The 26,310-nt window shown below is 34.7% G+C and overlaps 2 protein-coding genes and 1 long non-coding RNA gene across 4 annotated transcripts; 2 read left to right on the top strand and 1 right to left on the bottom strand.

Moving 5' to 3' along the window:
* On the top strand, positions 1-877 carry LOC147543254 (uncharacterized). Its single transcript, XR_015223969.1, has 2 exons — positions 1-316; positions 446-877. It is a non-coding gene; the product is annotated as an uncharacterized LOC147543254 (long non-coding RNA).
* Positions 878-7,047: 6,170 nt separating this feature from the next.
* LOC147543253 (uncharacterized) lies at positions 7,048-7,503 on the bottom strand. Its single transcript, XM_086635405.1, has one exon. The coding sequence runs from the start codon at positions 7,501-7,503 to the stop codon at positions 7,048-7,050; it is 456 nt and encodes a 151-aa protein (XP_086491531.1).
* Positions 7,504-20,312: 12,809 nt separating this feature from the next.
* On the top strand, positions 20,313-25,859 carry MSH2 (MUTS homolog 2). 2 transcript variants are annotated; one of them, XM_086633280.1, is made up of 13 exons: positions 20,313-20,683; positions 20,781-20,830; positions 20,938-20,970; positions 21,080-22,153; positions 22,515-23,069; positions 23,150-23,260; positions 23,352-23,441; positions 23,522-23,593; positions 23,855-23,965; positions 24,120-24,246; positions 24,414-24,620; positions 24,909-25,063; positions 25,367-25,859. In XM_086633280.1, exons 1-13 carry the CDS (start codon positions 20,647-20,649, stop codon positions 25,565-25,567), a joined length of 2,823 nt encoding a protein of 940 aa, XP_086489406.1. In that variant the 5' UTR covers positions 20,313-20,646; the 3' UTR covers positions 25,568-25,859. The 2 variants fall into 2 exon arrangements, with proteins under 2 accessions (XP_086489406.1, XP_086489407.1); XM_086633281.1 differs by having other exon boundaries at positions 20,482-20,683; positions 24,414-24,616; positions 24,905-25,063.
* The last annotated feature ends 451 nt before the right edge of the window (positions 25,860-26,310 follow it).

Genomic DNA, 26,310 nt, shown 5'->3' with positions numbered 1-26,310 from the left:
AATCCTAAATGATGATTAGGATAAAATAAATCTTGCCCTTTCATATTTCTACCCAAAGATTGAAATACAACACTTCACCTTCCTTCAAGTCATGATTCTCAATTATTTACTTCATTTAACCTTCCATGTCTCAATTATGTTTTAATTCCTTTAACCTTCATTTGTATATATCTCTTTATCTTCTAAATAGTAACTCTCTTCTTGTTAATGTTATGTTAATCTTATGAAGGTCTTTGAAATGTCTAAATCAATTAGTTTCCATTCAAACTCATATTTGTATGATGAATTTTAAGCTCAACGAATAGAAGTTCCGCAGGTTGGTTGGATTTTGATCACTTGAATTTATCTATACAAACTGTTTGAGAAAATTCTTCTTAAAGGTTTGATGTTTTGTTGTTCACTGTTTCAATTTTTTTTTTGCTTTTTTGGTTGTCTTTGTTGATAGGGATCCGAAAAGAATTTGAAGGCTCTCAAGATTTAAAGATATTTAAAAGTTCGGAATGGAATTGTTTCATCTAAATCTCTCTTCCTTCCCGCCACCAAGTATAATCGTTTATGTAAGGTTTTCGTCACTGAGGTCACATTTGAAATCCCTACATCTTCAATTCTTTTATCTTTATATTGCAGAATGAAGATATCTTGTTAGTTTCTCATGCAAGTAATATTGGTCAAATAAATAACATGACGGTTTTGCATTTTTAGTTTCAAGTATTACACTCTCAAGTGTTTGAATCCTTCTATTCTCCTAAATCAACATATGAGTTTTTTTCTTCATTTTGCAGGTGAGAAACAATTTATCTCTTTGGTTTTTTGTTCTTTTTTGGTTTGATTTAACTATCTTTTCTGAGTTAATCAAATTAATTGCATTTATTTAACATCTTAGGGGGTTAATGTTTTCTCGGGAAAAAGAATAGGCTATACATTTTTAGGTTGAAATTTTGTCGTCTATTTGCGTTACGTGAAGATTTATTTAATCGTTATGTGTTTGACTATGCAAAGATTGAATTTAACATCTATCCTTTTTTAGTCTTGAGATCCAAATAATTTGTGGGTTCTACACAATTTTTCCTTCAACCATCCATTATTTTTCCTACCATATCCTTTATATTTTTTTCGTATTCGTATTTTAATTTTATCATCCTTTTTGTATAATTCATGGTGATAGAATTATATTTGATTCGTATTAGTTTTAGCTATACATTGTTAATTGGTTGTCTCTAATCTAATAGTATTTGTCCGTACTACAACAGTTTTATTCTCTTTACTACCAATTTTGCTAACAAGTTATTTGGTGTGGTTGTAGGTCTTCTATAGTTTAATTTGATGGTGGTGGTCGAAGAAATCCAATATGGTTTAAGTTGTGAAATCTGGTTCTAATATTCCACAAGATATAGTTATTTTTTTAAGAAAAGATATAGTTATTATACTTCTTACATGATAGTATTTTAAGTTCTCATGGATTATTGTGACTTCTATTTTGTCTTTCTCTACATTTTGATATTTGTATTCTTCAATTTTCAAGATTCTATGTCTATTTGCAACAAAAAAAAAGATCTTATGTCTAAGTGTCGAAGTTCATTATTTCTCTCATTCTTCGATTTGACATTATTTTCGTTTTCATTTTACAAAAGTCTCTCTCTAGATTATGTCTCTCTATGTATAGTGCAAAAGGTATTATTTGTGATTTCTTCAAGTCTGTATTGTTTATCCATATCCTTGGTTTGATTAATTAGTTTTTTTTGTTAATTTCTCTTTTCTCACCATTATTCCAGAATTAAATCTTCTTTCTATTATCTGTGACATGTAATGTAATTTTGTATGTAACATCTAATTAGTAGTTTACCTAATGTGTTTTTTATTTATTTAAAGAAAGTCTCCCGACATTTTTAATACTTTTGTAATTTTTTATGGAAGCTCAGAGAGTTGTTTATACCTTCTAACTAGGTGTCAATCGCGTCTTACGGGCGCAGATCTCTTTTGGCAATGCCGTCATTCGTACATTATGCTAGAATATTTGACGTATTAGTACACCAATTACGGTCAAACACATATTAGTAATGGATGTGAGTCGGAGTCGAGCATACACTCAGACGTGTCTTGTACGTTGTTTTCATTTCTTCACCACCTCGAATAACGCAGTTATCTGTGATTTGCATACTTGCGAAATACATATACTAGCATAATGTCGGATGGGGAAGAATTGGAAACAACAGTACGCACACGTCTGAGTGTATGCTCGACCCCGACTCAAGCCCATTACCAAAATGTGTTTGACCATAACAGATGCACATATACGTCAAATATCCTAGCATAACATACGAATGACGGTGTTAGTCAAAAGAGATCTACCGCGCCCGTAGGGCGTGGTGTACACCTAGTTTGTATATATAGCAAAGAAAGAATTTTCATTTATCATAAAAAGCCTTTGCGGTTTCATTTAAAAAAGATTCTTATGTATAAAATTATAGAGTATTATTTTGAACATTACATTGGTTAGCAACATGGGTTTTTTTTCTTTTCTCGAACTATTTGATTAAACAGGAAATTGGACCGAATGCCCAATTTCCATGTTGTTTTAGTTCAAAAGACATCTTACCTTTTTAAAGAGCTAGGCCCCAAATAAACTTTTAAAGTGTTCTTGAAGGACAATTTTGTAGGCACTCACATTTTTAAGGTCAAAAATATCCTTTGTCTATTGCAAAATACCAAAAGAACCCAATTTCTAATCAACCATGTCTTCCAACGGCTAAAAAACCCGAACTAGCGTGGGAATTTGGGGGGATTCCCCCTGGCTGATTCTAAAGGGTTGATGTTGATTTCCTGATCTTTTGATCATCAATATATTTTAGGTTTTTGTGATTGAATCTCTTTACTTGTTGTTTGAAGATGATTTTGAGGGTTTTGAGTTAGATTTTGGTGAAGAATTCTAAAGAGAAAAAGTTGATTAAAAGAAGAAAGTGTTGTCGAGTAAATAATTTTGTTGACCAGCTTTGCCTAGAATATTTTAAAGAGAACAAAAATCTAAGGCCCAAAATTCGAGTCAAAATAGCAAATCAAGCACAACCCGGAATTTGAAATAAAACCCAAAATATGAAAATACCATATTACCCTCCCTTACACAAATGACATCCACTTATATTCCTCAAATAAATTCCCTTCACTTTTTTCTTTCCATCTTTTCACAAAAAACGAGACAAGGCAACCATCCACCCATCAAATCATAAAAAACTTACCCGGTTATTAAGGCAAAAATCAGATTTTCTATCTCTTAATGTTCACAAAAAACTGACCCGGTTATTAACGAAAAAAATCATAGAAAATCAGACTTTTTTCTGCATTTATGATATTTTGTTTGCATATTCTGAATTGCTCTAAATTGGGTTTTATATGTTATGTTGTGAATATTTTTCAAAATGTTTAGACTAACCTGGTTGGATGCACTTTTGTAAATGGTATTAGTTCTTGTACAAATGTTGTCAACATATTTAAAAATATTTTAGTATTTCATGGTTGCTCTTTATGTTGATAATTTTTCATGGATGCATTTAGTGTTTTCCTTTCCCTCTTATATCCCAAAGCACTTTCCCGACCATTTTCAATTTTTCTCTTTTTGCGGGAAAAACGAGAAAAACTCAACCATGCAATCAATCATTAACCAGCTGACATTTAAGAAATGGTTGAACATAAAATTATTTGTTGAGAACATTTTACCAAATGTTCTGAGTACATTTGTAGATCTGAATAGAGTTTCAAATAAAAATTATGTCTGTACTTATACCTATATTGGTGGCAAAACAAGTAGTTATATGAACATTTTGTAAAATGTTTTAGTATAGATGTTAGGTGTCTTGACTTTGTAAATAATTTTAGTACTGAGAAAATTTTCATAACACTTTTAAACATAGAGTTATTTCTTGGGAACATTTTACAAAATGTTATACTTTTACATTTTTAGATCTGGATAGATTTTTAAGGGGTTAATTCCGTTTTGGCCCCCGATTTGTGACCAACTGGCCGTTTTGGCCCCCAATTGTGTCCAACAGTTCGTTTTGGCCCCAACATATTTTTGTAAGCTTCTCCATTCTACCCTTATGGAAATTTTGTAAATTAAATGTATTTTCTTTCTCTTTGTCCACCTCACTAAGCAATTGCCACGTCATATTCGTCCACATAAGGTCGCCAGAAAATGTCGCCGGCGACATCATTTCCGGCGACCACCGCCATTTTTTTTTTTAACTTCTTCTTTTCCAACCATCTCCTTCCTTCTTCTTCTCTCTCTCCTTCCTCTTTTCTCTCTCTCTCCTTCTTCTCTCTCTCCTTCTCTCTCTCTTCCCCTCTTCTCTCTCTCCCCCTCTTCTCTCTCTCCCCCTCTTCTCTCTTTGTTAGGTTTCCGGCGAAGGGAAACCCTTTGCCGGAAACCGTCTGGATCTGGGGAAAACCTCAGATCCAGACACCTCTTCGTCTGGAAAATCCAGACGGTTTCCGGCGAAGGGTTTCCCTTCGCCGGAAACCTAACAGAGAGAGAAGAGGGGAAGAGAGAGAAGAAGAAGGAGAGAGAGAGAGAAGAAGAAGGAGAGAGAGAGAGAAGAAGAAGGAGAGAGAGAGAAAAAAGGAAAGAGAGAGAGAGAAGAAGAAGGAAGGAGATGGTTGGAGAAGAAGAAGTTAAAAAAAAAATGGTGGTCGCCGAAAATGATGTCGCCGGCGACATTTTCCGGCGACCTTATGTGGACGAATATGACGTGGCAATTGCTTAGTGAGGTGGACAAAGAGAAAGAAAATACATTTAATTTACAAAATTGCCATAAGGGTAGAATGGAGAAGCTTACAAAAATATGTTGGGGCCAAACAGGAAATTGGGGCCAAAACGAACTGCCGGACACAATTGGGGGCCAAAACGGCCAGTTGGTCACAAATCGGGGGCCAAAACGGAATTAACCCATTTTTAAATGAATTTTTGTCTCCACTTATACATCTGTTAGTGGCAAAATTAGTAGTTAGATATTCATTTTGTAAAATGCTTTAGTATAGAAGTTAGGTGTTTTGATTTTTAAATAACTTTAGTTCTCATAAATTTTTCACAACACTTTTCACACAAAGTTAGTTATTGGAAATATTTTACATAAATGTTTATTTTTTTAGCTTGTATATTTTTAGATTTGCATAGAGTTTCAAATGAAATTATGTTTGAATTATGTTTGAGCTTTTAACATAATTTTACATTCAACCTCTGTAAACATTGTACTTACAACAGAAATCTCACTCTAAAAAACCAAAACATTTTGAGTTTTGTTCAAAAAATTACTTTCACGGACTAATTTTCAATCTCGATCCGTCACGACACCCTCTTTATCATTCTCTCGGTCACGACACCATCTTTATCTTGTGGAGCATAAATATATATACCTTGATTTACGAATCTCAGACATCGATAAATCAGATCAAAGGAGAAGAAGAAAAAGAGAAAAATTTATCTGATAGGGGGAAGAGAGATAGTGGTAGAAAGGCTTTACCTTTTATACAATGTTTGCTTCTTGATCTTATTTGAGAATTTGGGTTTTGTTACGTTGGGTTTTTTTTGGACAGAATCTGTTCTCTTAAAACTTTGTCCCTCTATAATTTTATGTTTATGTTTGATTTGTTAGCTATTTTGATTGAAGATTTTAGTTCTATAGGTAATATCTTGTAATGGGTTTCAAATTTTGGACCCAATTTGCATTTGTTCTTATTTTTCTTGGGTAATTTTGATTATTGGATTGTACTTTGGTGAGAAGTTCATTAGGAACCAGAAAAATTTATATTTATTTTTGGTGGGTTATGGGGTTTGAGTGGTTTTTGGGTTTCTTATTTTTGACCACTTGTTTTTCAGGTATTTTTTATAATTTGAAGTTCCTTATATTTCAAGTTTGATTGGGAAGCCTGAACTCAAAAATACTAAAATGACAATTGGAAGCCTTTTCCCCTCCTAGACAAAAGAGGTCAAGAAAACAAACAGGTTTTAGACGAGAATGCTCCTTTGTTGCCAACTAAGCAAGATGAAGATGTTAGCTTTGATGAATTTGATGGAGCTTCTTATAGTGGAGCAGTCTTTAATATATCAACCACCATTGTTGGTGCTGGAATTATGGCTTTACCAGCGACCATGAAGGTTTTGGGGCTTATCTCTGGGATTCTCATGATAATATTTACGACGTTCTTAACAGAAGCATCAATTGAGTTGTTGCTAAGGTTTAGCAGGGCAGAGAAATCGGTTTCTTATGGAGGACTCATGGGAGAAGCCTTTGGGAGGATGGCATTGAAGATCTGTGTTGTCGTCAATAATGTTGGCGTGCCTATCATTAACATGATTATAATAGGTATAGTAATTTCTATGCAACATATACTTGTTGTTGCTTTTGCTTATTATTTTTCTTCGAACATCATTTGCTATGTTATGGGTGCTTGCTTCAGTTTATTTATTAGAAACTTGTTGTGGTTAACAGAAAAAGTTTATGAACTCTGTCATAGTTATTTTGGGTGTTGGGGATTAGTGTCAAATGTGTGGGCCCTTGAATCCTTTCTTTTTGGGTTTCTTGTGTTTCAGATTCTTTACATATGAATATTGAGCACAAGAGGTGTACCCTGTCTTCAATAATATGACCTCTATTAATAATCACGTTGCTTTCAACTAAACTCATTGGTTGTATGTGGTATGATCATACAATTATTTTTGGCAGATGAGATCGTGAAGGTGTAGAAGATCCGAAAGGGCAAGGAAAAGCCTTCTTCAGCCCTTCAAAGAGTTAGATTTTTTTGAAAAAAAAAGCCAGATTAAAAGCAATAATTTCTCTAAGTTGAGTGTGGTTATAAAGAAAAACTTCGATGGCAGAGACAACTTGATTCCTACATTTCTTCAGTTGGTTTGTGCATCAAGTACTAGAAGTATGATTTTAAATCAATATCGTTTCATTGTTGTTTTTTTTTTTTTTGCATTGGAAAGCTGGGATTAAAGGGCCCAGACCCAAAGGAAAGACAAGCTGAAAAGCAACAAAATAAAAAGATTACAAGCACTCAGTGCCAACATTTCCTTAGTCTAATCTTGCCATTCCTATCATCTTTAACAATATCAAGCAATTCCCTAGGAGTACTAGAGACATCCAACTCAATAACACCATTAGGCTTCCACTTAGCAAGAAAATCTGCTGCCTGATTGAGCTCCCTGACTACATGCTTGATAGTGCAATGCTGGAACTCAGTCCACAAGGTCCTAATCTTGAGCCAAGTATGCCAAACGCTCCATGGAGGCAGCTTGCTAGGATCAGCCAAGATAGAAAGGACCAACATAGAGTCTGTGGCTATAATAACCTTAGGACAATCATATTTCCTAGCAAGCTGGAGCCCAAGCTCTACTCCCTGAAGCTCATGAAGAAGTATGGACTGCTTCTCAGCTGTGCCTGCACCTGACACAAGCACATCACCATTAGCATCCCTAATAATAGCACCATATCCTGCTGAATTGCTATCCATAGATCCATCAGAGTGGATGAGGAAGTAGCCAATGGGGGGAGGCTCCCACTTATATCCCTTAACAGCAGGCCTAGAGAGAGTGACTGACAAGTTCCATCTATCAACCGTTTCATTGTTGTTGTTAATTAAGTAGATTTTTTTGCCTTTATGCTAAAGGATGTTCACAAAAGTTTTTATACTTGCATATTGTGAACTGCAGAAAGAAGAATGCGAACCGTTTAATGATATATTCGAAGGTGAAGAACTCAGTTGGTGTGGATTGTGTTGGAAGGTCCACTCCACTCGGCTAAACCGAGTGGATTAGGTCCACGTTAGCATATAGGTTTCTTAGTACGATTAGGTTTCCTAGTACAATCAAGATTGTTGTATTTAGATAAACATGTATTTAGATAGACATCATAAGTTTTATATTCCTTAAACTCTTCCATTGTAAACCTATATAAAGGAACCCACACATAATGTACAAAATAAGTTGCAAGTGAATAACAAAGAAGGTATTTTACCTAAACTATTATCTCTCACCATCAACAACACTCTCTTTCTCGGCCTTCATCCGAAGCTCTCTTCTTCTTCTTGGTTAATCACCCGAGACCATCATCTCTCTCGGCTATCATACCCGAGACCAACATCTCTTTCGGCTATCATACCCGACGGCCGACACCAACTTTTCTCTCTCTCGGCTATCACACCCGAGACATCATCTCTCTCTCGGTCTCTCGGTTGTCAACCCGAGACACTCATTCTCTTCACCTCCACTCGGTTATACCCGAGTGTGTTCATCGTTCAAAGATTTAACCTTTTCACAGATTGTGAAGTAATGTCCGACGAGGTTGCAGAGTAGAGAGAGAATAATTATTCTTCTTTATGCTACTGCAATAGAAGACAAGCTTCAAATGGGGTGCAAGTATCTCAAAAACTTAACTTGCGTAGTTTTCTTTTCAAATATTCATATTGCAATTGACATGATATGTCAATATGTTATGTTTTAAATGAGTTTGAGGTTGTTGAAATCGGGCGAACTAGCACAAGAGTGATTACTTTTCTCAGGATAAGTAATCTTGGTAGTTGTTTGAGAGAAACACCTTGACCTTTAAAAATTTTGTTTGTTAATTTCATGTATGGCTTGGATGCCACTATAATTTTGTGTAATGACTACATCTTATTATCTTAATAACCTTGTTGTGGGAGGCCAAAGCATACTGTCTTAAAAAAATTTGTTTCATGTAAAACCACTTATGGTGTGTTTGGTTGCAGAATTCCTAAGTAGGATTTCTATTAAAAGTGGGATTTGGTAAGAATCATGAATCCTTAGTTTATTTAGCTACCAAGAATCCTAGGACTCTTGAATCCTAAAGATTCCTAACTCCAAAATTTGTATTGGACCAAAATTCTACCCTATCCCCCGGGATTTGCTAAGATTTTGGATTAGTTTATCCAAATTTCAAACTTAAAACCAACAACAAAATATTTCCTTCGACAAAATAATTATTTTAAAAATATTATTTTTCCTCAAATATCAATTTTTTTCCAATAATCATTTTTTCTTCTGGAAATCATTTTTTCCCAAAAATCAATTTTTCCCCCGAAAATCATTTTTTCTTCAAAATATTAATTTTTTCCCAAAAATCATTTTTTTTCCCGAAAATCATTTTTTCTTCAAAAATTTGTTTTTCACCAAGACCCGCTTTTTCCCAAAATCTAATATTTCCTCGAATGAAATGATATTTGAAAAAACGAGCTTCGAGAATAAGGTTTATTCAGTATTTTTTCTAAAGAAGCGTTTAAAAATACTCAAATAATAGTAAATCATAGGATTCTTATTAGTTGTCAAACAAACCGAAAAATATTACTTGGATTCATGAAGTGGAATCATGAATTCCAAGGACTCATGAACCCGCGGATTCATGATTCCGTCATACAAACACACCAGTAGTGATTTGTATAAAACATTTATTTGCGGTAAAGAACAACACAAGAAATATTTGCTAGAGTTGCAACCTTGTGAATTGTTAATGTTATAGGATTACACATCATTTGGTACACGCATATATATATTTATGATCTCCAAAGTTGATTGAGCATCGGATTCTTTTTAGAAGGTTCTTGTTTGGTCAATAGATCAGGCTACCATATGTATTACCTTAGTACTTAATTTTCTTACATCTTGAAAATGCCACTGTTTTGGGGAAAACAAAAAAGTTTTCGGGTAAGACGGTGGAAAACCAAAAAAACCCAAACCAAACGCAATTTATAAGTGCAGACAAAAAGTCGCCGGCCGGATGATGCCGGCGACGGCCGACTACTTCATCTCTCCCCTTTCTCTCTCTTCTCCCTCTCTCTCTTCTTTCTTTCTTCTCTCTTTCTTCTCTTTTTCTCTCATTCTTCTCTCTGTCTCCAGTGAAGGGGAGGAGCCCCTTCGCCGGAGATGGAGAGGAGAAAAAAAATGTGTTGAAATGGTGGAATTCGCCGGAGATGGTCGAAGGCGTCGGAGATGATGAAAGGAAGAAGAAGCCGAAATTTGGTTGTTTGGGGGAAACAAAAAAATATAATTTTTTTTTTTGTTTCCACCCAAAGCTTCACACCCCGAAAAGTTTCTTTATTTCCCCGTAACGCCGGCCTTGAAAAATATGAAAAAGTTTAGGCTTTTCATTTTCCCCGTGCCAAAGTCACGGGCTATATCTAGTACATATATAATGTGTAACTATAAATATATATAAAATATAAACATATAACTAAATATATAACTATATATATATATATTACTAAATATGTATATATATCTATATAATAAAACAGGTTGAAAAGTGCTGACTGGGACAAACCCATGATAAATCTTGGCCTTTTATTTATCTCATGATAAATCATGACCTTCCATTATCCATACGTAACTCTAATTTATTGGTAATGGGATAGGCTCTTTAATGGGTGGTAATTATTTCATTGGCCAATCTAAGTCGTTATCAAACAGATTGACCAATCTCAATCGTTCAATCAATTCAAAGCTCAAGAGGTTATCACTAAGAAGATGAAGAGAAAAAGAGTTTCAGTTACAGATCAAATGTTTTCCATGCAGCAATTCATTAATATCCATTCACATGCACCCAGATGACCACGACCCATAACCAAGCATCACTAAACGCCACCCTTTCCTTTCCCCTTAAAAATCATCGGTAGCTCGAGGGAATTTGTGAATTTGATCTTCTTCTTTGATCATTCTAAGATTCAGGGTTTTTTTACTTTTTCGTGCATTTTAATCTTCACTTACAAAGGAGTGCCCTCCCATATTAAGATGGTTTATTCTTTAAATGAACAGGAAACTCAACGGATCCTCATCAAATCAGGTCTCTCACTTTCTCTCTATATCAAAACTCCATTTTCTTATCAAGTTTTATGATTTGAGCTGATGGACTCAGTTTATTTAAATAACTCTTTGTTTAATCTGTTTATTGGTTTTCTACTAGACGTTGCTTTATGTGAGTTACTCTAAATTAGCTGTTTGACGATTCTTGCTCTCCTTCTCTTCATCGAACCTTCAAATGCATTCGTTAAATCTCTTCAAACCCTAAATCGATTTGTTATTTTGTTTTCAGTCTCTTGATTTTAATAACCTTTTTGTTTAGGAATTCTTTTTGTACAGTTTGGAGAAATTGGAGTTTGATTGATTGGAGATTTTTGTATGATCTATACAGTGAAAAGTTTGAATTATAGTTTACTTGTAAATTTCATCTCTCTCTGACTCTCCTTCTTCTCTCTCATTTTGATGAAAACCCCCTTTTTTTATGAACAATGAAAACACCTCAATTGATAATCACGTAATACTAATTCAATGGCTATTATAGTGTAAGATTTTGAATGTACATCTTTGTTTTAGTAGCACACACTTTGGGACTATGAGACAACATTCTAGATCAACATTTTTCGTCCATAATAATATGTTCATTGATCAAGAAATAATACTTTGTATATGAAAAAGATAAGGGTTAATTCCGTTTTGGCCCCCGATTTGTGACCAACTGGCCGTTTTGGCCCCCATAAGTGTCCGGCAGTTCGTTTTGGCCCCAAAAAATTCCTAAATGGCCCCAAATTTTTTCAACCTCCCAATTTTACCCCCATGGCATTTCTGTAATTATCTTTTTTTTCTTTTTCTTTGTCCACCTCATCTAACAATCACCACATCACCTGTCCACCTCACCCTTCTTCTCCGGCGAAAGGTTGCCGGCCGGAATAAAAAATTCCGGCCGGCCACCTTTACCCAAAAAAAAAAAAAAAAAAAAAAATTTTTTTTTCTTCATCTTCTTCATTTCTCTCTCTTCTTCATTTCTCTCTCTTCTTCATCTCCTTCTTTCTCTCTCTTCTTCATCTCCTTCTTTCTCTCTCTTCTTCTTCTTTATCTCTCTTCTTCTTCTTTCTCTCTAACCCCTCTCTCTTCTCTCTCTATAACTCCGGCGAAGGGGCGGAGCCCCTTCGCCGGAGAACCAGACCTTGAAGGTCTGGTTGTAGAAACCAGACCTTCAAGGTCTGGTTGTAGAACCAGACCGAGATCTGGTTTCTACAACCAGTCCCGGTCTGGTTGGAAACCAGATCGGGATCTGGTTTCTAAAACCAGATCCCGATCTGGTTTCCAACCAGACCGGGACTGGTTGTAGAACCAGACTCGGTCTGGTTCTACAACCAGACCTTGAAGGTCTGGTTTCTACAACCAGACCTTCAAGGTCTGGTTCTCCGGCGAAGGGGCTCCGCCCCTTCGCCGGAGTTATAGAGAGAGAAGAGAGAGGGGTTAGAGAGAAAGAGGAAGAAGAGAGAAAGAAGAAGAAGAGAGAAAGAAGAAGAAGAGAGAGAAAGAAGAAGAAGAGAGAGAAAGAAGGAGAAGAAGAAGAGAGAGAAAGAAGGAGATGAAGAAGAGAGAGAAATGAAGAAGATGAAGAAAAAAAAATTTTTTTTTTTTTTTTTTTGGGTAAAGGTGGCCGGCCGGAATTTTTTATTCCGGCCGGCAACCTTTCGCCGGAGAAGAAGGGTGAGGTGGACAGGTGATGTGGTGATTGTTAGATGAGGTGGACAAAGAAAAAGAAAAAAAGATAATTACAGAAATGCCATAGGGGTAAAATTGGGAGGTTGAAAAAATTTGGGGCCATTTAGGAATTTTTTGGGGCCAAAACGAACTGCCGGACACTTATGGGGGCCAAAACGGCCAGTTGGTCACAAATCGGGGGCCAAAACGGAATTAACCCAAAAGATAAAAAAAGAGTCTAATAACTAAGACAAGAAACTTTGGAAGCGAGACATCTTATGTTGATATTTGATTGTTTTGTTTGGTCGGCGAACATGTTTGAATGCTCTTAATTTATATGTTTTTTTCGGAAAAGGATTTCTAGCTCTTTACACAATCAGATAGTCGGGTTTTTCTAAGTTTATATACTTCTAATATCCTCACGGTCTATTAATTTTAAAACAAGATTCTAAAATGTGATAGTGTTTATGGGTTGCAGGACGGCTCAAAAATCTACTGCCATGGCGTAGACACTCCAATCCACAAGAGGTAACAATATTTTATACCCTGTAATTCTTATGTGATTTGGATATCACTAAGCCACCATTCCGGGAGGTACCATCTTCATCTGCCAAATTTAAAAGTAAATTTGTATTATTGAGCCATGGAGCACCATATTCCATTTTAATCTAGAATGCTTGAACCATAACAAACATAACTCAAAACTTAGCTTAAGATGAAAAGAGTAGAAACTATGTCTATGAATGCTTATTTATTGTATATCATAAATTTTCATGCCTTCAGCAAGATGGTATAGCTAGATAGGTACTAATTTTGAGAATCTTTGTCTTCGTGATATCCTCATTCAGCTGAGGTACAAACCATCTATAAAACCATTACTGTGGTTGTTCTTCATGTTACTTCTGGATTAAAACAAATTTCATGCATTAGTTTTATTGTTTTAAGTACTTAATTTTGTGTAAAGTACTAGACTTGAATGACATAGATATTGTAGTAACCGTAATTGAATCTTGCTATGATAGTTTCTCGATAATTTCTCCTGCTATGTTTTTAATTCAACACATTTTCTTTAAGCAAAACTATTACGAGGACAAGGGTTTGGAAACAGTAGCAGATTGCGAGGAGGAATGACACAATGAAAGCAGAAAAAAGCCGAAACGTGTGGGAACAATGTGTGCAGACAACTATGCCATGGTATAATTCAAGTATCCGTGCCGGAGGCACGGGTTATACCTAGTATATATATAACTAAATAAGACATCGCCTCGAAATGGAACTTAAAGAAGTATACAAAAGTGAGAAAGAAGAGCCACTCATTTGGTCTAATTAAAACATAAAGTATACATCTGTAAAAGAGCAATTGTAAACTGTCAACAGTAAATTCTTATGGTCTAATTAAAACCATAGAGTAAAAGTTTATTGTATCTCAACCATATATAAATAAATGTGTTAAAGATTGGAATAAGTCTTCCTTAAAATCTAATTATATATATATGTATTAATATATATAAATAAAATATATATTTATAAATATATAAAACAAATGTACGTATATATATATATATAAATATGTGTATGAATATATATTCTTTATGTATTTCTTTAGCTCCGATACATTAGATTCAAATACTTTATAAAAATCTATTATCAAGTTAGGGTGGTAGTTTCTCATAATGTCGAGCACTATCGATCTTCTTTTGCAATAAAATAGTGGGTGTCGGAGAATAAAAACGATCTGTTTAGAGTTTTCTCATTACAAGTGAGCGTTTCATAAACCTCGTCACAATAAGGTTGCAGGTCTGAAATAAGAAAATTAAAATTAAATAAAAATGAAACAAAAAAAATATAAAATAAAATAGAAAGAAAGTTATCGATATGTGTATAAATATATAACTATATATATATATATATATATATATATATATATATATATATGTATGTTTATATATAATATAAATATATAACGACATATATATCAGTAAATATATATAACTATATATATATATATATATATATATATATATAGATAACTAAATATATATATATATATATATATATATATATATATATATATATATATATATATATATATATATATAACTAAATCTATATTATAAAACAGAAGGGAAAACGATGACTGAGACAAACATCATTTTTTAATAAAGGATATTGTCTAGAAGTCCTTCTAAAAATTTAAAATATGGTCCTTCGTAGAAATAAAATTACCTATTTAAAAAAACAAAAATCATTTTCCTTCTTAGAAATAAAATAACTAATTTACGAAAAAAAAAAAAAATGAATTTCAAGGGTTAATAAAAGAAATTAAAATCTCTCTCTCTCAATAAAATAATAACTAATTTAAGAGAAAAGAAACAAAAAATAATAACTAATCAAAATCTCTCTCTCTTAATAAAATATAAAAATAATCTATATAATAAAATAGAAGAGAAAACGATGACTGAGACAAACATCCTTTTTTAATAAAGGATATTGTCTAGAAGCCCTTCTCAAAACTTAAAATATAGTCTTTCGTAGGAAATAAAGTTACCTATTTAAAAAACAATAATCATTTCCTTCTTAGAAATAAAATAACTAATTTACGAAAAAAAGAAACAAAATAAATTTCAAAGGTTAAAAAAGAAATTAAAATCTCTCTCTCTCCATAAAATAATAACTAATTTAAGAGAAAACAAAAAGAAAATAATACAAACAATAAAAACTAATAAAAAATCTCTCTCTCTGTCTCAATAAAATATAACAACAAATTTCGTAACATTTAATTGATACAAGTGTCTGTAGGGCACGGGATGTACAAGATTCCTTCCATAAGTTATTATATTATAATAAGATATTATATTTATAATAAAGGACAAACATATCATTTATTATTTATAATAAGATATTATATTTAAGGGTATTTTTTTACAGGTTATAGGATTTACTTAAAACTCAAGTTTGTTATTAACTTTCAATCCCACGGTGGCCAACTTTTATTAGTTTCCGATTCTCTTCTTATCTCTTTTCCTAAATCACTCATTTTAGTGGCAAACTTCCATAAGTTTAAAATGCTCTTCTTATCTTCTTTCCTAAATCACTCATTTTTCTATAACTATATATACATAACCTGAGAACAAATAATATTTAGAACCATCAACAACTATTTTGTAATCTGTAATATTGTAATAATGGAACAATCATGGAAACATCTTGGAATGACTATTTTACTTCGGAGGAAAAATCAGATTGAGACTCTGAAAAAATTGAATTGAATTAGTCCAATAACATTATTCGTGCCGAAGTCACGGGGTATATCTAGTATATAATAAAGGCCAGCACTTTGGGGAAAGCTTAATAGTTTTCGGGGTGTGAAATTTTAAAAGGAATATGTAAAATTTTAGAAATTTTCCGGGGAAATAAAAAAAACACTCCACCTCACCTCACTCTCTCTCCACCTCACCTCTCTATATGTCTTCTCCGACACGTTCGCCGGCCGGCGACCTTCAACGTAAAAAAAAAAAAAAAAGTTTTTTTTTTCTAATCTCTCTCTGTAAAAATTTTTAAATATCTCTTTCTAGATCTGGTGAACCAGATCTGGTCTGCGAACAGACCTTGAATGGCCTGTTCGTAGACCTCCATGAAGGTCTGCAAACAGCCCATTAAAGGTCTGTTCGCAGACCATATGAAGGTTTGTTCCCAGACCTTATGAAGGTCTGCGAACAGACCTAGATCTGGTTCACCAGATCTAGAGAGAGAGAGGAGAGATTTTTTTTTTTTTAAATTGTTTTTTAGAGGGAGAGATAAAAAAAAATTATGTTTGAAGGTCGCCGGCCGGAGAAGACGATGAGGTGTAGAGAGAGGTGAGGTGGAGAAGCTATTTTGCTTTCTCCCTAAATAAAATTGTCAAACAAATTTGACCAATTTTTTACCAAGTCTTCACACCCCGGAAACTATTTAGCTTTCCCCAAAGCGCTGGCCATAATAAAACAGAAGGAAAAAATGCTGACTGGGACAAACATCCTTATTTAATTGTGTATATTGTCTAGAAGCCCTTTCCTAATATTACAATATAGTCCTTCTTAGAAATAAAATAATATATCTAAGAAACATAAGTTACATAAAGAAAAAAAAATATTCTCGGGTCCAGAAATAAAATAACCTATATAAAATAACTATTTTTGGCACAACACAGGTTTAGAAATAAAATAACTTCTTTCCTTTTTCTTTTTTCTCATACTATCTGTTTCCAAAATAACCTATCAAATTGAAAAATAACAAGTTCTAGGGTTTAGTACTCATTGTTCAGTTTGATTTCTTCATTATTACGTTTTTTGGTAGTATGTGTTTATGACAACTTGATGTTCTTTTGATTTCTTCAATAATTTCGTTGAATGTTGATTGATATAACTGTCCGTGCCCTCGAACACGGGCTACACCCTAGTGTGTGTATATATATATATATATATATATATATATATATATATATATATATATATATATATATAACTAAATATATATATATATATATATATATTATATCTATTATATAAAACATAATGCCCGTTTTTGAGCTCAACCGTAGATTTATCTCTGGATATTCGTGTCCGTCGGATTTATGTCTCTAATCTCACAATCTAATGGTTGATTTTAATCTTTAAAAACTAGCTATCGTGTATATATATATATATATATATATATATATATATATATATATATATATATATATTTAAACCTATGTTCTCCTTTATTCTCTCCACTCTATACATGACTCTCTCTCTCTCTCAAAACAACTTCTCAAGCTATAATTCCCCACTTATCTTAAGATAACTACCCACAATTTTCATTTTAAAATTTGTGTTGGTCATGTTGATATTCGGACAAATAATAATTTTTTTTTGATTCTCAAGAGACAAATTCAGGAGTATTTGATCGATATTTTTTTGTCATATGATTGTAATTTGTCTTCATCTACTAACATAATCGACAAATTATGCCGTGGCGGAGGCACGGGCTATACCCTAGTATATATATATATATATAACTAAATATATATATATATATATATATATATATATTATAGTTAGGGGTTGTTTAATAATTTGCCCTTTGAGGGCCTTTTAGTCTTTTATCTTTACTATATATTGTTATCTTGTAAACTTAATTCACTACTAATAAATTATCTAGCTTCCTTTAGATTACTTCTCTCTTTTTTTCTCTTTGATTACTGATTTCTACGTGGTATCAAGAGCATTAGGTTTTGTTTTTCTTTTTCTTCTTTTGATTTAGACAAATTTGGAGTAGCCTTTTCTTTTGGAATCAAAGTGGCGATTTTGTGGGATTTGATCTATTAACTTTGGGAGCTGGGTACTAGGGTGCTTGCTAGTTTTGTGGGATTTTGAGTGATTTGCTTGGTTTTCCTTGGGAGCTGGGTACTAGCCTACTAGGGTGCTTGCTGGATTTGGCGGGAAGGGATTTATAGGTAGTTTTTTTTTCGAATTGTGGTTTTGATTTTGATTGAGAATTAAAGGGCATTGGTCTTGATTGAAAATTAAAGGGCATTAGTCTTTTGAAAAGTGGTTTTTGTTTTGATTGAGAATTAAAGAGCATTGGTTTTGATTGAGAACTAAAGGGCAGTTTGAAAAGTGGGGAGAGGCATTAAAAGTATATATATATATATATTAAAGGAACAGCAGCTAAGTTTTGGGGGAGCTGGTGAATAAGGTGCGTTTGGTTCTTTCGCTAGTCTATTTGGTGTTGCTTAGTTATATTTTATTTTGAATTGAGAAAATGGAGAGTGGAAAAGATGATTCATTGCAAGCTATTAGTGTAAGATTGAATGGTAAAAATTATTCTTATTGGAGTATTTTATGAGAGATTTTTTGAAAGCAAAATATTTGTGGGATTACATTGATGGTAATGTTGTTAAACCAGTTGATAGATCGAAAGAAAACTTTGTTGAGTCATGTAGGGTTTAGGAAGCAAACAATTCGAAAATTATTACTTGGATTAACAACTTTGTGGATAACACTGTTGTATATATAGCAGTTGGCGAAATTTCAAACTTGTCGTGAGATGTGGTTTTACTTAGCAGATATGTTCCAACATTCGAACTTTGCAACACAATATAAGTTAGAAGCCAATATTAGAAATATGGAACGGAGAAATATGAGTATTCAAGAATTTCATGCTGCAATGACTGATCTTTGGGACCAGTTAGCTCTTATAGAATCCAAAGAGTTGCAGGCCTGTCCTCCTTATATTGCTCGTAGGGAGGAAGGTCGTTTGGTTTAGTTTTTTATGGCTTTGCGTAGTGATTTTGAATCAATTCGTAGTACAAATTTGCATAGTAAGCCACTTCCGTCTATTACTAAAGTTGTAAATGATCTTATGGCTAAAGAGACATGTCTCAAGTACCAAGCAAGAAAAGACATTCTTCAAACACCTACTGAAACAGTGTTAGCTGTTCATTCGAAGCCAAATCAGAATCATCAGAACAAACCCTCGACTTCTTTGTTCCATAACTTTTCCGTCCGAACTCCGACTGGACTTCCGTTTTCGTCGTCGGACTCACCATTGACTCCACTTGCCATTTAAGCTCTGATTTTCACAAAATGACCAAAATACCCCTGGTGCTCTTTCCTTCCCGTCTCTTTCACATGAGATGAAAATGTGATAAATGCTCCGTTTTATTCTGAATCTAACATCAAACTCCAAATAAGGTACCTGCTAAGAAAAACACATAAATGATTACAAATAAAACTTGAAATGAGCTAACTCATCGAAGTTAAGTGATCCCAAATGTGGCATTTAAACGCCACATCATTTACCTAATATCTTCAACAAAAGAAATAGAAACCAAATATGGAGAAAAGTGACAATGTGATGTTAACAATGTAAAGATGAAGCAATAGACAGTTAAAAGTGACATGTTTATTATAAAGTTTGATAGTGGGTTGTTTTCGATATTGAAATTTCATTTTGTTTTGTGGTAAATAGTGTTTTAGGGTATCCAAACAACGTAAACATTTTCCCTATGCAATCTGGAAGAAAGCTGAATATTTGTTTTTGTTAGTACATTGTTTTTTATTTGAACCTCCTATGATGCGATAAAAGTACATTCCCGTGCCCGTAGGGCACGAGTTATACCTAGTGGTTATAAACATATGAAAAATCTGTCTTCACTAAAAGTATCTCTCCCTATAACCCCAAGTCGGGGTGGGAATTCTGCCCATGAGCCCGCACCCGTTCACGGGCACCAGAGCCCAACGAGGACCATGGACGTCCGCGCCCGTCTCGGGCACAACCCACCCAGCCCGCCAAATTTTGGTGGACGAGCATGGGTTAAAACATCTACCTGCGCACCCGTTCATGCCCACGCCCACTTAGCGTCACCCAATGATAACCAACAAAATTACATCAACTCTTTGGGTTGATGAAGCCCAACAGTTCATGTTGCTAAGCTTCGTTAAGATGGTAAACAATATGTTTAAGGACAACCATACGAACCCAATGCATTGTTTTGCAATGACCCAAGAGAATTCCTAATAGGTTACTGAAGTAGTGTTTGGCTTTGAAGGAGCAAGGATAAGGATAAGTTTATATTGTATCTCATGAGAATTCATCATTAGTTATCAATGTGAGATTAAATTCCTACAAAAAAACAACAATAATAATGTCTAGTTTTAATCCGAAATTGTCTCTTTAGAATTAGGAAAGGTATTTGGAGACTTTATAAAAAAGAGGAAAAAGTGAATTTTTTTCAAGTCATGAGCTTATCCGCTACCTGCCCGCCCATACCCGAATTACCCGAGCTTCTTAATGGACTTGGACGGGTACAGGGCAAGGCGAATTTTAAAATTGCTCGCCCGATTAACCCGCTTATCTTAATAGCCATTGAAATTTTGGTCCCCGACCCGACCGACCTGATGCTGCAAGTGCTCATGGACGCTCATACCCCGCCCAATTCCCACCCCTAACCCCAAGCCATCACAATTCACACCCACAAGGCAAGAATCCCCGCACTTTTTTCCCGCCATTTCTAAAAGTTCTCTATTAAGAGACCATCGCCTTTCCGTTCCATATCTTCATCCTCTCTCTCTCTGTCTCTCTACCCTGGATTGATTCATTAGAGTTCTCTAATGGAAGATCATAACAAACTTCCCGAACTGAAACTAGGTAAAGTGCAATCAAACCCTACCTCTTTTTCTCTTAATACATTAGACCCTTTCTTTCTTATCTTACTGATTTTTCGTTTTGTTTCATGAACTCTTAGATTCGAAACAAGCTCAAGGGTTTATCTCTTTTTTCAAATCTTTACCCCATGTAAGTTCCCATTTTGTTTTTCTCTACCCATTCTTCTTATATCCAGATATGATTTATTTGATGCCCTAATAACTTTGGGTTTTACCCTTTTGCTCTTTATTTTACAGGATCCAAGAGCTGTTCGATTTTTCGATCGTCGGGTGAGTGATTTCACATGTTATTTTGCCTTTTTTTTTTATCAGAGTTAGTTTACATTTTTCATATGAGATACTTCCATTTCTAGGGTTTAACTTTATGTAATTTGATCAGGACTATTATACTGCTCATGGTGAAAATGCGACTTTCATCGCAAAGACATACTACTACACTACAACTGCTTTACGACAGCTTGGTAGTGGTTCTGATGGTATTTCTAGTGTGAGTGTCAGTAGAAACATGTTCGAAACTATCGTTCGTGATCTTCTGTTGGAGAGGACTGACCACACTCTACAACTCTATGAGGGTAGTGGGTCGAACTGGAGATTATCGAAAAGTGCAACTCCGGGGAATCTTGGCAGCTTTGAAGATGTTTTGTTTGCCAACAATGATATGCAAGATTCACCTGCAATAGTTGCTGTTTATCCTTGCTTCCGTGATAGTGAATGTACCATAGGATTGGGGTTTGTTGATTTGTCTAAGAGAGTGTTGGGGTTGGCAGAATTTGTCGATGATAGTCAATTCACAAATGTGGAATCAGCTTTAGTCGCTCTTGGATGTAAGGAATGTATCTTTCCAGTGGAGAGCGGAAAATTAGTTGAACTGAAAACTTTGCGTGATGCGTTATCTAGATGTGGTGTTCTTCTGACTGAGAAAAAGAAAACGGAGTTTAAGTCAAGAGATTTGGTGCAAGATCTTACTCGTCTCGTAAAAGGTTCAATTGAACCCGTTCGAGATTTACTTTCTGGTTTTGAATATGCATCTGGAGCTCTCGGGGTGTTACTATCTTATGCAGAACTGTTGGCAGATGAGAGTAACTACGGTAATTATACTATACAAAGATACAACCTTGATAGCTACATGAGGTTAGATTCTGCTGCTATGAGAGCTTTGAATGTTCTCGAGAGTAAAACGGATGCAAACAAAAACTTTAGCTTGTTTGGTTTGATGAATAGGACTTGTACTGCTGGTATGGGGAAGAGATTACTTAATAGGTGGTTAAAACAACCTTTATTAGATGTAAATGAAATCAATTGTCGGTTGGATTTGGTCCAAGCGTTTGTTGAAGATGCCGAACTTCGTCAAGATTTGAGACAGCATTTGAAAAGGATTGCAGACATTGAGCGGCTAATGCATAATCTCCAGAAGAGGAGAGCTGGTTTGCAACATATAGTAAAGCTTTATCAGGTAATCCCAACATTTCTGATTATGTTTTTGATCGACATTCTTCACCATTTACCTTGTAAGCAGGATGACCAAGATAGGTTATAGTTTAAGTAAATTGACCATGGAATCCTTCCTTTTACTTTGTATCCCGAAGACAATAATTTCCCCACATTGTCTTTCTATGTACTAATAACCTTCTTCAATCATATAAATAGATCTGAACCCATAAAAAATAAAATGTAATTAAGACTCGTGGTGGCAGTTTATAGTTTTGTGACTTTTGTCTATTAACTTTCGCCTTGTATAACTTGGGTTGGTCCGTATTGTTTTTTTGCTGTCTTGTTCCCACTATAAAAAACTCTTAATGGTTGTTTTTTCACAGTCAAGCATCAGGCTTCCTTACATCAAAAGTTCCCTAGAACGGTATGATGGTCAATTTTTGTCTTTAATCAAAGAAAGGTACCTGGGTCCGCTTGAATATTGGTATGATGAGGAACGGTTACTCAAATTTGTTGGTCTTGTTGAAGCTTCTGTGGACCTTGAGCAACTTGAGAATGGAGAATACATGATATCATGTAGTTATGACCCAAAGCTTGCATCACTGAAAGTTGACCGAGAAGCAATAGAGCAACAAATAAACAATTTGCACATAGAAACTGCTTCTGATCTCAGTCTTCCTGTCGAAAAGATATTGAAGTTGGAAAAAGGGACACAATATGGACATGTTTTCAGGATTACTAAAAAGGAAGAGCCTAAAGTTAGGAAAAAGCTCACTACACAGTTTATTGTTCTAGAAACTCGAAAAGATGGAGTTAAATTTACAAACTCAAAACTCAAAAGATTGGGGGATCAGTACCAAAAGTTACTAGAGGAGTACACAAGTTGCCAAAAGGAACTGGTGGCTCGAGTGGTTCAAACTGCAGCAACTTTTTCCGAGGTACCTAAATAGTATGAACTGGATCTTTTAGTTTGCTTTTATATTGTTGTTCTGGACTTCATGAAAGCTTCTCCTTGTAGGTATTTGATGCACTAGCTGGGATTCTCTCTGAACTAGATATCTTGCTCAGTTTTGCTGACCTCGCAACTAGTTGTCCCAGTCCTTTCACCAGACCAGACATAACTTCCTCTGTACTGATCTATTTTTTTTATTCATTTCTGATTCTTTATTAGATTTTTAGCTACCTTAGGGAAATTTTGAATTTTGCGGTGGGGATTACAGGATGAAGGAGATATTATACTAGAAGGGAGTAGACACCCGTGTGTGGAGGCTCAAGATGGAGTTAATTTTATCCCAAATGATTGTAAACTTGTGAGTATTTATACATCCGCGTTAACGTTGCATGTTTAAGCCTATTTCCATTCAAATGGATTTTGACATTTGTTTATCAGATTAGGGGAAAGAGCTGGTTCCAGATCATTACGGGCCCTAACATGGGTGGAAAATCCACATTCATTCGACAGGTCTGATGTTTAATGTAATATATTTGCCAAAACTAGTTATCTTTTCTTGCACTTGTTACTAACTTACTATAATTTTTCTAGTTTCTTCTTTGTTTAGAAGGAAGTTTATGTAGTTCTCCATTTTAGAAATAGAACCATTTAGTTTTTATGGCGGTTATTGATAGAACAGATGGTCAATGGTGCAGATGATCTGAATTTTTCTTTCCTTTCACTCATTATCATTGGCTACAGCCTATACTAATTTATTGTTGCGGTGTGCAGGTTGGTGTGAATGTTTTGATGGCACAAGTTGGTTGTTTTGTTCCTTGTGACAAAGCAAGCATTAGTATCCGTGACTGCATTTTTGCTCGGGTTGGGGCTGGTGACTGCCAGGTAAGCTCAATTATAAATTTTTGTAAAAATTACTGTAGCAATGATGTCTGAACTTAATTAGATGGTAAATGTGAGCGTAGTATGGAAGTGGAGTAACTAACAATGTCTTTCTGACAGAATTTATCTAATTCTTGTTTTATTTTTCGTTTGATAGCTTCGTGGAGTTTCTACCTTCATGCAAGAAATGCTTGAAACTGCTTCAATTTTAAAAGGAGCAACTAACAAGTCACTGATAATTATTGATGAGTTGGGCCGTGGAACATCAACATATGATGGATTTGGTTTGTTTACTATCTCGTTTGCCCCTGTTCTTTTATGAATACTTGGTGTGTGCGCCTTGAGGCGTAAATAACTATATTGCCTCAAGGCTAATGCGTTGACCAATAATCTTTTAAATGTCGCCAGTACTTACTCGGTTTTAATTACCTTTTACGTCTGCTGCACACAGGTTTAGCTTGGGCAATATGTGAACACCTTGTAGAAGTGACAAAAGCACCAACTCTCTTCGCAACCCACTTTCATGAACTGACTGCATTAGCTAATGAGAATGCCTTCAATGAACTATGTACGAAGCCCAACCTAGGTGTGGCTAATTATCATGTTAGTGCACACATCGATTCGTCAAGTCATAAACTAACTATGCTTTACAAGGTTGGTGGGTACTTTGAAGAAGTTAAATTGCTTTCCTGTTATGTTACATCTATTTCTACCAAAAAACTTTTATATTCTTCATTATTAGATTTTGTTATTCTTACTTGAAATTAGTAAAACTCTCTCAATGATCTCATCAACTTAACTAGGATCAACTTCTTAAGAGATTAGGAGTCTCGAATAAAGAAAACGTAACACTGACATTTGGTTGTGGTCCCGAGTTTGCCTCCTCTTGGGGCAAGACATAAATTACCGTGAAGTTGCCTATAATCTTATAACATTTTTCAGGTAGAAGAGGGGGCATGTGATCAAAGTTTTGGGATTCACGTTGCTGAGTTTGCAAATTTCCCTGAAAGTGTCGTATCTCTCGCAAAAGAAAAGGCTGCAGAATTAGAAGATTTTTCACCAAATTTGATGATTTCAAATTCAGATAATGCAGAGGAAGAGGTATAGTACAAAAACAACACTCTTACTAGTTTATTTTCGTTCCTTTACCCTTGCCCCTTAGATATTACAAAATTATGTGCACGTTGCTGGTAGGTTTTATCTAGTTTTTGTTTTCGACTGCAACTTTAGATCTTAGCAGACAGTCATTATACTTGGCGAATTTACCCCTATAATCTTCTCACTCTTATATGAATATTCTGATTTTAATTAGCACCTTGATGCTTTCAACTCCTTTGCCTCACAAGACATCAGTCAAAATTGATTTTGTTATGTTTGCTACTTAAATTTTATTACAATTCACAGGTCGGTGTCAAAAGAAAGCGAGAATGGGATCCAGAAGATATGTCGAGAGGTTCTGCTCGAGCACATAAATTCTTGCAGGAATTTTGTGGGTTGCCGTTAGAGCAGATGGACATGAAGCAAGCTCTTGAGAAAGTGAGCGAGATGAAGAATGAGTTAGAAAAGGATGCAGCTGACTGTAAATGGCTTCAGCAACTCCTCTAGTCCATAGAAATCTACAACTTTTGACTCCATAATGGATGGTTACAACAGGCCTGTAAATGAAGTTTTTTCAGCTCAAGCAAAAGCAAGTTTTGTGCAGAAAGGTAAAGCCAATACTAACTACTTTTCGGTATTTATAATGAAGTATCAAACTTAATGGTCAGCTATTGCTTCAGCTAGTTTTTTGTCATCTTCGACATATAGATGGTAGGTGTTGTTTTAGACAAGGTGTTTTCTTGTATGTCTTTGACACAATTCTAGAGCATGAAGTATTCAATGATCCTATTTTCTACTACTTATTTTGTTTGTTCAGAGAGAGCCTTTTGCTGTTATGTTGGTGTAACGCCTGGTTCCACACCCGTATTTAGGCACCACCCAGATCAACTCAGGCCATTTTCACGCGGTACATGTTTTTTTGGTATCTCTGCTAGACCAGCCTAAGCATCAAGCCTGAAAAAACGATTATGTTTTGTTGCCCAAAAAGACTCTTAGGTGGTGTTTTATTTATTTTTCTCAGAACCTGACTCTTGAGACACAACACCACAAAGAGTATAAATACCAGCATTGCATCAACACCACACAAACACCACCCCCATCTACTCGTACAGTCATACGCCCACCGTTTGTATCTCGTCTAGTTAGAAAGGCAAAGAATTTTGGGTTGTGGGAGGACTTCGAAATTCAATCCATGCGTGTGGTGTGGTCATTGACTACAGAACAAACATCCTTCTTAAATCCCAATGTGT

The sequence above is a fragment of the Eschscholzia californica genome, unplaced genomic scaffold (assembly GCF_041429995.1).
Source record: "Eschscholzia californica isolate CP2 unplaced genomic scaffold, dmEscCali1.0.p SCAF_4, whole genome shotgun sequence".
Lineage (NCBI taxonomy): Eukaryota > Viridiplantae > Streptophyta > Magnoliopsida > Ranunculales > Papaveraceae > Eschscholzia > Eschscholzia californica.
The sequence above is the reverse complement of the archived record's forward strand: the minus strand, read 5'-3'. Positions and strand labels throughout refer to the sequence as shown.

Excerpts from the sequence above, each read along its gene's own strand:
- LOC147543253 (XM_086635405.1), bottom strand. The coding sequence starts at position 7,503 with ATGGATAGCAATTCAGCAGGATATGGTGCTATTATTAGGGATGCTAAT.
- MSH2 (XM_086633280.1), top strand. The coding sequence starts at position 20,647 with ATGGAAGATCATAACAAACTTCCCGAACTGAAACTAG. Across the intron at positions 23,070-23,149 it reads CTGCAGCAACTTTTTCCGAG|GTATTTGATGCACTAGCTGG; the intron begins GTACCTAAATAG and ends TTCTCCTTGTAG. Across the intron at positions 24,247-24,413 it reads ATCAACATATGATGGATTTG|GTTTAGCTTGGGCAATATGT; the intron begins GTTTGTTTACTA and ends TGCTGCACACAG.